This window comes from Acipenser ruthenus, chromosome 6 (genome assembly GCF_902713425.1).
Source record: "Acipenser ruthenus chromosome 6, fAciRut3.2 maternal haplotype, whole genome shotgun sequence".
NCBI classification, from domain to species: Eukaryota; Metazoa; Chordata; class Actinopteri; order Acipenseriformes; family Acipenseridae; genus Acipenser; species Acipenser ruthenus.
This window is the reverse complement of record NC_081194.1, coordinates 47110622-47122624: the sequence shown is the minus strand read 5'-3', so window position 1 is coordinate 47122624 and position 12003 is coordinate 47110622. Positions and strand designations below refer to the sequence as shown.

Here is a 12003-nt window from a genome sequence, read left to right as displayed (position 1 = left end):
AGGACACCCGGCCGGTCTTCCCGGACCTTCCTGCGCTGGACCTAGAGCCCAGGAGTCTGCAGCACTGGCCACAGCTTTTCCCCTGGGTCCCTGCTCCGCTCTCCCCGAGCACCCAGACGTCGCTGGGCTGCTGCCAGACGTCGCTGTCGCTCCCCCTGTTCGCTGCTTCGCTTCCCCTGGGTGATCGGACATCACTGCGCCGGTTCCCAGGGGAAGATCCACCCTCAAGCCTGCCCGTGGAAGAGGGCAAGAAAGGACATTTATGGACTTGAGGGTGGGTGGTTATGTTTTAGGGGAGGAGGTGGCCGTCTCGTGGCCTGTGTCTTGTAAAGACAAGGGGGGGGATGTGTAAAATAGCGGGTTATGAGAAACAGCAGGGAGGGGGTTAAAACCTCCGTGCGAGAGAATGTACCTTTGTTTGGTTGTTTGCTTTATTGTTTCATTTAATTTGTTTAATTGTTTTATTGTTAATTATCATCCGCACCTGGGCGCTATTGGAAATTAGGCCCAGGTGCGGAGTTTAAAAGGAGAGCATGCAGTCTGCTCGAGGCTGCTGAATGGAAGGAGGCAGAAAGGAGTGCTCTGCTTCCTGGCAGTCCCGAGAAAAAGGTACAGTGCAAACCTGTGTGGTTGAGTTTGATGGAAATCCAATCCATTTCTCGTGTCTGGGTCGCATTTTTAAAGGGGCAACGAACCCGAGTGAGGTTGATCCTTTCACAATATATATATATATATATATATATATATATATATATATATATATATATATATATATATATATATATATATATATGTGTGTGAATAAGCACACAATCAATTTGAAAGGTGTTCACCACTTTTAAGGTATGTAGCACTTACAAGGTAGTAGGGACACTGATCTCATTGTGGCGCGTAGTGCCGATGAGGGAGTGTGGGAATTTTTAAAAAAAAATTATTAAAATGTTGCATTCTAGCACAATTATGGATGTTAAGCATGTGCTAGACTAGTAGTGGTCTGCTTGTATGTCTGACAAAGTACTCCATTAGTGCAATGAAGGAGTTATATTTCAGCACTGCTCACAGCAAGGCAAGATCAACAAGAACAATAGACTTTTAGAGGCCCTGCGACATACTACTGGCTGAAAATGTGTGTGGAATTGGTGACCACACCTTTAATTGTGTACAGTAATATGGAAAACGGCATGCTACAGCTCCCATGCTGTGTTATGTCCTGATCTGACAACATGTAACAGACAGCTCTTATGATTGCATGTTAACGTTTATTTTTCAGTAACAAGTTTAAATTGCTGTGTGTTAGTTCTTTTTGATATTAAATACACCACAGCAAGCACATTGTCATATTTTGTAGATATTTTCATTAGCACAATCTGAGAGCTATTTTAGTGAATGGCAGCTGATGTTACTGCAGTACATTTCATTTTTAATTTCCTAAATATTTAGTTTTTTTTTCCTCAGCAGTACACTTTCTAATTACAGTCCCAAGTATTTCTATAAGTCCTGTTTTCAACTTTCTTGTCAGTTTCAGAAATAAACTTTGTTTTCCCTGCAACATCTGAAACTGCTTTAGTATAAAACTCACGCTACATTACTGTTTTTCATTATGGTAACGTCTAAAATTGCTGTTCTTGGTTCATTGGCTGAGGAGATATCATCAGCTCATCATCTAATTAGGGAATCGGCTGCGTGATTAAATCATCCTTAAATTCCTGACGGTAATGTTATGGCTGCTAATGAAGATGCAACAGACGAAAACAAAATGGGTTGTGGGACTCAAAAAGGTTGGTTTATTGGAGTTCACCAAAAAAAAAAAAAACTTTTCAGCTTGTTATGGTAACGTTTTCACTTCCTTTTTTGTTTAATTAGTGAGATTTTTGCTGCATTACAGCCCTTCATTAATTATTTTCTTTATGTTAAGTTTTTGGAGCATTTTGTTAATGCCATGACATGTGCAACACACAAACCTTAAGTGTATTTTTATTTCAGATTTTCACTGTTCTTGTTCTAAATTTCTTGAATGCAACTGTTCATTTTAAGCCATTTTTTTACACAACAGTACTCGCACACGTTTGATCGCCATCACAACTGCTGCATGAAACTGGCATTACCGTATTCTGCTGGTGTTAATACAGCACCTCTTTCTGCACCGAGCCATTTGTATATCAGCTAACAAGGGGCTCAGTTGATATCCCATCATGACTTTCTTCTTAAAGGCGTATGTCCTCAATACATGAACCCCCAATGTATCTCTGACAAGTACTTGGGTACATATTTTAACAATATCACAACAAAGGGAATATGCTTTTTTTGGGGAGCATCTTTATAGCTATTCTGTACTATTGATCTCCTTACAGAGATAATTCGACAAAAAATGGACTGAACGATAATACCCGAATATGATCTTAATATTTTTTTAATAAAGCAGCTGGCACAAATAATATTAGACGGTGGATCGCTCTGGTCGCCAGCTTATTTTGAAAACCCTGTATAATTTGTTTATATTGTAGACAGTTGCACTGATCCTATGGAATTTAGGTGACAATAAACTGGAATCTAACACCGGTATGTATCTTAAGGCCATCCCTAGATGTCTATTTCAATGCAGTTTTGGTAATATGAGCATCACGCAAACCTTGATTTATGATAAGGGACATTAGAATTAGGAACAATGCTTCAGGGATACAGAATGCACACCACAACCATCAGCAACATCAAAGAGCATAGTGCTCAGTAATGTGGTACTGAATAGATGATTAACAGGGTGGGAAAAACTGCTTTCCCTGTAATCCCATATGTGTAATAATGTTTGTAACAGTGTTTATAACATTTAATGGTAGCTAAGTACCTGTGTCAAGAGCTTCCTTACTTGCAAAACTTATCTGCAGAGTAGCTGATTATTCAGTGGGTAACAAAGACCATGATAAGGCAATCCTACTTTCATATAAGGAAATCAACAATGTTAACAACAATGCTTTTATTAGCACGAAACTGACTGCAGACTTTGTAAAAACAGAACAACTTTCAATTCTATACACTGAACAATATGTAGGAAAAGCAGGCGTGTACACACAGCATGTAAATACAAGACCCAGACATTTTTATCTGCTTACTTTAAAGAGACAGTTGTATTTGTAATGATGACTGACAGCCAAGTCACACTGTATGACCACAGTGATACACATACAAGACCCTTGATAGACAGGTCTGCACAGTCACACCTGAGGTGCAACACCTGTATAACCGTTGGCTGGGTTTTTTTCTGGTTCACACCCATTTACAGCAACAAGGTAGCATTCTCCAAGTCTAACCTGTCTGATCAAAACAGACAATAGCCTGTTTTTTTACATTTTGTTTATGTTAAAAGGTTTATAATCTTAGATTGAGAACATTAAACCCACACTGTATTATAACAATGTTAAAATGTCAAAACATTACTTTATAATTCCTAACTGGAAACAGTACTATATATTCTGGGGTTACCAAAAGGACTTTTCTCACCAAGTTCCAGGTTACATTCCATTATTACAGATAAAAAGGTATGGCTTGGGTGTAATATTAATTATAAATGACATCATAACATCTCAAACACAACAATAATAAATAATAAAATATGACATACTGGGCCTTATTTAGCATTGAATGCATTGAATACATTTTTTTTTTTTTTTTTTCTTTTAAAGTGAATGAAAAAAAAATTGGTATAAAACTAGAAAGAAAAAACATTACTGCTTGGAGCAGATAAGTTGTTATCAGCAATTCCTTGCTAGTTTTATTTGTTTTATTCCATTCAGAATATGTGTCTTGCACTTGCTGTTATATCAGCCCCACTTCCCACCACCACACACTTTTCTATAAGAAATGCCTTACCTTTAATGCATAGAGGATTTGCTTGCGTTAATTTTTTATGTGGTTTAGGTTGAACATGCTGATTACGAGCCTCCAGGTGCTGCTTTACTCTTAAATCTACTGCTTCTCGAAGGAGGATGCTGACCTCCTAAAGCATAAATAAAAGAAAAACAGAAATACTGTCCTGTTTTTCAGTAAAAACACATCTACTCCGAAAGATCAATTGATTGTACAACCTAGAAGTAGGAAACAATCACCACCTGCGGGGAAACTCAACAGGCGGTTCTGAGAAGAAAGTTTTTTGCATGTCTATCATGTAATGCTATGTCCATAAGTATGTATAAAAAGTAATTATGCAATGATGTATTAATGTAATTATGTATACACCTGCAAATAATTAACTTTACAGACGTAATTAATTCATAAGTGAATTATTGCCTAGACGTTATCCAGCCCTAATTCCTGAAGGCTTAAAGCATTGTCACCTAGTGAAAGTCATTTAATGGATAACTGTGAACTTGTTTCATATAGCCATGAAACATAAGAAAATACATTTTATTTTAGTTGAGAATGAAGTCCTAGACACCAAAACGTAAAACAGAATTGAACTTCACGATAAAAAGGCTGATATTGTTTTAATTTACATGTTTGCTTCTTTAAGGTTTGTTTGGAATTTGCCTTTAATGGAGACACTTGTGGGTGCTATGGATTACCATGTTGTTATTTGACACTATAGGGTTAATTTTAATCGTGCAACACCAGGTTGCATCCATTGGACATAATGGGGCTTGAAATAGATCCCCATATACAGTAACATAAACATTTCCTCAAAATGTATTATATTTATACCGTTATTTTTGCCTTTTTTTGATTTAGTATAACATTTTTTACGGTAACACTTTAAAATAATGACAGCAAATTCCTAATGAATGCCAGCTGATTACCACAGGAATAACACCTCAATGTCTTATGCACTGAAGTAATTAATTTAGAATTCAGCCTTGTTAATTCACATGTATTTAATTACCCTATTCATTCCATGTTTCTTTGTAACAAATTATGTTGATCACGTGTATAAGGCATGCATTCACTGTGAGAAGTGAGATTGTGAGAAGTGTTAATGCATGCATTATGATTTTTTTAAAATCTAAATTTCATAAATATATTAGTACAGTATTACCATGAGCAGTAAATTGCGCACATCACTCCATTGTTTAGTCATTGCATTGTACCATTCTGATTATCGTGGAAGGTGCTTTAACCACAAAATCCCAACTTTATGTATTTTTTCTTTAAATTTACATTTACATTTGTAGAAGAGACTTTTGAGGTCTTGAAAATGTGTCTTTGTACAGAACAGTTCAATAAACAGAATCAACTCAGATTACTTATAACTATAAATATCCATGACCCCAAAAAGTATTGTAAATGTTTGATTACATAATGGGGTAAGTTGCTTTTACCTTGGTTTTGTTGTATTATATCTATTTTGACAAGATATTAACTATACTACATATCAAATTCACTATTGTCGCACAGATAGCAAACCAGAATCTAATCTGTCAGTGAAGGCCTGTAAGGGTGATATAAGGCCCTGACAATGTTAAAACAGGATTACAAAGGATGAGTATTGAGTGACCTGAGGAAAATAAAACAAATCACAGGCCTATAAAAGCCCCATTAGAATTGTTGGGGGGGGGGGGGGGGGGGGGGGCAGCAGGTTCAGCCTATGGTGTGTTTCTTTGTAACAATGCAAAAAAGATCTAAATGCATCATTGTAGTCTTGATTCTTCCCTAGAGCTACATGCTTTTGAAGTCAAAAGGTTTTATTTTATTTTTTTGTACCTCCTTCTGCTGCTCAGCAAACCAGCTGGTGTCTTTACTGGAGCCCTGAGGCAAAATATGAAGATCCACCAGCACCACAAAATTCCCACACTGCAAAACAAAAGAGGAAAGCCACAGGTTGTTGTGAGGCGCATGGCCTGAAGACAATGAAGGGAATAATCATGACGGAATCACATCAGGCATCTGACTTAATAGTATTGCATTAAAAAAAACAGAGCTGCTGCACTTCCCTTCTGTCTCAGACTGCAACCTATATACTGTGAAGGCACTTACAGTAAACACATAACAGCTGAAATCAAAATGAAGGGGAGAGTTCTCAGTCATGAAAGGGTACCAAGGCAAGAATTTTAAGGAGTCATTGTATACAGAGACCATCATGCAAGTCCTCACTAAATAAGCAAATAAAGACACTTTGTATATATTTACCTCCCTTGCTGTTGGCAGAACCAGAGTAGATGCAAGATTTATAAAATAGACTAAAGACAAAAAAAAAAGCTTCTAGAAATCATTTAGCAAAGATTTTTACTGCATAAACCACTTATAGTTAGCCATCTGAAACATTTTAATTACTGACGGTTTAAAATATATCAGCAATAAAAAATATAATTACGTACTGTATCATAACTTCATTCATTTTGAATTCACGTGTAATTCATCAATTCAGGATACATTCAATACTTTCCTAAACTGGTTAAAAAAATATGTGCTTATTCCTTATTGTGTAATGTTATTTTTAGGGCTAAGTATGAATTATTTCCTTTATTTGAATTTAACGGTAAATGCTATGCTTGTCCATATGTAATTACATTTAAATTGCAGACACTTATTATAAAGTGTTCTCATGTATCTTTTTATCTATCTCAGCAAATTTCTGCAAAACTAAACCATTCTGTCTGAAAATATTGTTTTGTGAAAAAAACGGCTCACAAAAATACTGATTGCATATTGGAGTAAATGGCTTTGATAAACAGGAGCCTTCATGTTACTGCTTCTTTTGCTAATTCCTATGGCTAGACCAACCAAAGAACTAAAACTGCTTAACTCAAGTCTGAATTATTGTAGCAAATTCCCTGCCATTTAGGAACTCAGAACAACATGAATCACAACAGTAATGTGTTAAGATTAATCAAGGATAGAAACATAGTCTATCTGCACCCCCAAGACTTTTTGAACTAAATAAGTAGACTATGTTTTCTTTAACATTTATACAGCTAGTATCTACAGTTCCATGACAAATCAGCAAATCCAGACACATTTGTAAAGGTCACCATTTCAGATTGTAATACAATTATGAGGGCTTGTCAATTAGACTATCTTACCTTAATACCAAAAATTGCAATTTTCTAACTGCAAGGATATGGAGTTTTTAGTTAACCTACACAAGTGCATATATTTGAAAAAAAGAGGTTTAAATGCCAATGGGATGAATAGTCTTAAGGACAGAACCATAGCTTCAATTAATTTAACAGTGACATGGGATTGGATGATTCATTGATAACATAAGAGAGACTGGACCCCTAAGAACAGCCTCAGTAGCAGACTATGTGATACAAGTGCTACTAAAAGTGCGGCACCTGGGGGATCCACGGCTCAAAAATGTTGTTAGCATTTATGTTTGTGTAAAAAATAAACAAAAATCCATCTCCCTTACCATACACAGGACACACTATCACAGATGTCTTTTTAATTTCGACTACTAAAACTACACAGTAGTTATGAAAGGATATATTTAACAAACAACATAAATGTATATATCAGTGTAAAAGTGTACATGATTGTAGGACAGCTACTGTATAATACTGTTTTAATGTTAGGAATAACTTCAAATTAACAGTATACAATTTCAGTATAAACTAAATATAAAATAGAAACTATGCTGGAAAAATAAAACAAGTGCTGAATCATTTTAAAATAGTAAAGATTCTTCAGTGCACATTCAAGATAAAATATTTCTATAAAGACCCTAGCTTTCTATGATACAGTATGTGACATTGATTTAATGTAACACTTTAGGTTGCTTACCACACCATGTTATTAACAAATTGATCTGCATCTTGTACTGGCAATACACATTTATATTGGGTTATGAGGTTTCTACACAACTTCTTTGTGAACAAAGTACTGTACTTCATCGATAATAATAACACAAGTTTTTTTTAAATTTTTTGTGTAGATTTGTACAGCATTAGCATTTGATGGGCAACATATTATGTAGGGCATTTAAGAAACAAATATAGTTTGCTATTTTTGAGAAGCCAACAACTGTTTTGCACTGTTGTTGGCTTCTCAAATAACTTTATTTTACTAATTAAACAGATTTCAAAGAAACAGGGCCCACAGTTTCTATCTAAAGTTTGGTCCGATTTTTTTCCTGAAAGGAAAAAAAAAAAACATTATTATAAAACTTAAGTTTCAGGTAATGCGTTAATCAATACTCCCTGACTTTTATAACATTTTACAACTATTATTGCAAACTAGGCTGCATGTTATTGTCGTTTTTTTTTTCACAATCACAAACTGTTTTCTCAGAACACCTAAAACCTTTTGAATGTCAGCTTGTGGCACACTTCTATGTAAATAAAAGAAATTCCCTCTCAATAACAGCTATTGTTTATTTACACAAGAATTTAGCAATGTTCAGAAGACAAAAGAGTAGTGAGGCCATGAAATTACTCAGAGCTATTCCCCACCTCTTCACTTTAAAACCAAATTATTAAATATACTTGCATAATACAAGTATGAAAACATCATGGTACAGACAACATCTCGTACAGTATGTCAGCTGTAGTGGTTGTAGCCATTGACGCTAAATGCAAATAGTTATGCACACAATCATAGACCGTGGACAATACTCACTTGCTATGCATACACTACCTGTTTACACTGCTGTGCAATGTAAATGGCTGCACTAAAAGAAATGAGATATTACACTTTAGAGACACTTTATATACTCAAACCACAACACAACCACAAGACACAAAGCAACCCTGTAATCATTCACTCAAGAATCATAAAGGGCATTAATGTTCCACATTGCTAGTTCCACAGTCAAATTATACAATTCCCTCAAATTATAAAACCATGATCTCTAGTTCTGTCAGTTGAACTTTTATTTACAATGTGAACAGCTAATATGATCCCCCAGAATGATAAACATAACAATTGTTTTGCAAGTAACTGAAAAATATTTGGCACTGTATTTTGAACGATACGTACAGTATGATCATTTCAGACAAACAAATGTAAAATAAATAATGTTAAAAAGTGTTTGTATGGGGCTCCCGAGTGGCGCATCCGGTAAAGACACTCTCTGTGGAGTGCAGGACGCACCCTATAGCCTGGAGGTTGCCGGTTAGAGTCCAGGCTATTCCCATGGGGTGGCGCACAATTAGCCGAGCGCCGCCTGGGTGGGGAGGGCTTAGGTCGGCCAGGGTGTCCTCGGTTCACCGCGCACCAGCGACCCCTGTAGATGGGCCGGGCGCCTGCGGGCCTGCCTGTAAGTTGCCCGGAGCTGCGTGGTCCTCCGACGCTGTAGCTCTGAGGTGGCTGCATGGTGGGCCTGAAGAGTGAAAACAAGTGGACGGCTGACCCCCCCCCCCCCCTTTTCGGAGGATGCCTGTGTCCATCTTCATCTCTCCCAAATCAGCGCGGGGGTGGCAGCGGTGAGCCAGGTTGAAATAAAAAAAAAAATTGGGCTTTCCAAATTGGGGAGAAAACGAGAAAAAATAATTGCCGATTCCAAATTAAAAAAAAAAAAAGTGTTTGTATAATCGTGATAATGGTACAGTTGTGGAGTGTTACAAGGTAATGTAAGTTGAGTCAGTAAAGACAGACATATTGCAATTACAACAACTGGCCGCTTGATGGCACATAAAGCTTCTTTGTACCCTCAAACTATCCCCATTTATATCAACATATTAAATTCCATCAGTTCCATTCTTGCTAACCTTTTATGAGAGTAGTTTTAGTTCTGTTTGTTTTTTCTTCTTTTAAATAATCCAAAATCTAATAGAACTATCTAATACTAAATAACAAATTAAACATAATTCCTCCACATTTCCTGTTTACAGGTCTGCTCTTTAATTGAAGATTGCCAATTACATTTGTAATGGCAACTAAGTGACTAGATCTTTAATTATCACCATGTTATAGAAGAATATGTTTCATTCCAGTTTCAAATGATTTATATTCCCTAGAATCCTGAACTTGTCTGTGGATTATCACAGAAGCAATGATCCTTTTAAGTGAACAATGACTCAAAGTTCAAACACTATTGTGCTCTTGGCATTTTAAGAAAAATCCTATGTAAGCAGTGTTAACCACACACTACATAACTGGTGTGACTTGGAATGATGTCATCTCTCTGTTAGGTAAACAGTGTACACAGTGAAAGTTTGGCACAATCATCTATACAAAAACTGTATAATGCGTAATTCAAATAGTTTCCTTATTTTTTATATTATGTTAAATTAAACTGTACAAATTGAATACCCAATACTTAAAAAGTGTATAGGATGTATAGGATGTGAATTTTGGATGTACATGAAAGGTGCTTGAAGCCTCTGAGCACAAGTCAAGCTAATCTACCAGAAGTTTATAAAGTAAGACTCTATTGACATTTATCTTATGAAATCCTGCAGGGACAGTACAGCTTGCATCAGCAGGAATATTGGGCCTCAAAACGTCTAACAAACTGAAAAAAATAAAAATTGTAAAAATGTTGTAGCAGGTAAAATAGATTGCAAAGCAATTTCCATAGACAGCATTGCCATATTTGTATAATGTCTGCTTGTGGTGTTTACAGTGAACTAAGCATTAATAAAATTACCTGTAGATGAGCACACATAACAATAATGCCTAATGTATGAACCTGGAGGCCCTTTGTATTCTACTGGGTGCACAGTTTACTATGTTGAATTGTGTTGGTTTTGTAATGTGGTCTAGCACAAAGTAGCAGGGTTCCGGAAAACAACTGTTTAAATAACGTATCTGTGATTTTTCTTTTCATTGCTAACATCCTGACAACTTTTACACTTATAACTTTAAAGCCTGTTTCAAAGCTCTTTTCAAAATGTTAGCTCAAGTGCTGATTATGTAAGGATTATTGCCAACATTGTCAAACAGGCAACACAGCAATAACGATCCATGATGTAGTACGGAACAGAAAAGCCAGAGCACTTCTTGTTATGTTTTAAAAAAAAAAAAAAAAAAAAAAAGGATTACTGCAGTGATTTAGAGGACAGATCTCAAACCCCAGTGCACTAGAGCAGACATTTTGAAAAAAGCTTTGAAACAGTTAAGTGTAAAAAGTTGTCAGGATGTTAATGAAAAGGAAAATTATAGGTATGTTATTTAAACAGTTGTAGCAACACATGGGGATGTAGAACGCTATATTTTTCGGAACCTCACTACTTACTATAAGTTTAGACCACCAAATTTAACTAATAATTAGTACTATAAAGCCAAAAATATTTGAAACCAAAATATTTGGCAAATCACACCCATAAAACCTATTTTGCACCAGAAATGTTGGCGACCTGTTGCAATATACAAAGTATGTATTGTAAGTGGAATGTGATATTCATGCCAAAAATGGTTTACGTTTTCTTTTTCATATGCGAAAAAAACGCAAAATAAAAGTCTGGCAAATATTTATGGCTTTACAGTATACGAATATAATTATATTGTGTTATAACTACTCCACATTTTTATTTTTCCTTTTATTATGTTCAGTCACAAAAGGGTATTTTATTTACCTGCACTGTTACTCAGTTACACTGGCTCCACTTTAATCATTAAATCACGGACATATTTTTGCATAATAAATAGAATTGGTTGGATGGGAATGTAATGTTTATGTCAAAACATTTCAAATGTAAATGTGCTCCCTTCATTATAATTGCAGGATAAAATGACTCAGTCAATTTGATGCAGTAAAATTAAAATTGCATCTCAGACAGTGAGCAAGGGTATTGGGACACACAGGTTGGAGGGAAGTAGTATAAATGTTTGTACTTATTTTCATTAATTATATTGACTTAAACTAGATTAATGTGTTCTTGAAAGCTTGTAATTATAAAGTTAATGAAATGAAGGGTCATAATCTCACAGAATTCACTTATTTAATGTATTTAGCCTGGTAAGAATCCTGAAAGCCATAGGATTGATGTGAAATTACTACTACACTAATGAACATAGCCCTCAAGAATATGACTATTTAAGATATATTAAAACCTTTACAATTCTTGTAATAGTTTTTATTTATTTACTTATTTATTTATTTATTTACTTATTTATTTTCCTCAAGGGGCATCC

The 12003-nt window shown here is 35.5% G+C and overlaps 1 protein-coding gene across 3 annotated transcripts in view; it reads right to left on the bottom strand.

Annotated features, from left to right (window-relative positions):
• The window catches only part of slx4ip (SLX4 interacting protein), a 78228-nt gene that overhangs the window by 47479 nt on the left and 18746 nt on the right, over positions 1-12003 (bottom strand). For all 3 annotated transcript variants that reach the window (XM_034017130.3, XM_034017129.3, XM_034921593.2), the window contains 2 exons: positions 5689-5778; positions 3865-3991 (listed from right to left, as the gene is read on the bottom strand). In XM_034017130.3, coding sequence (XP_033873021.2) covers positions 3865-3991; positions 5689-5778 — 217 coding nt within the window. The remainder of the gene's footprint in view (positions 1-3864; positions 3992-5688; positions 5779-12003) is intronic.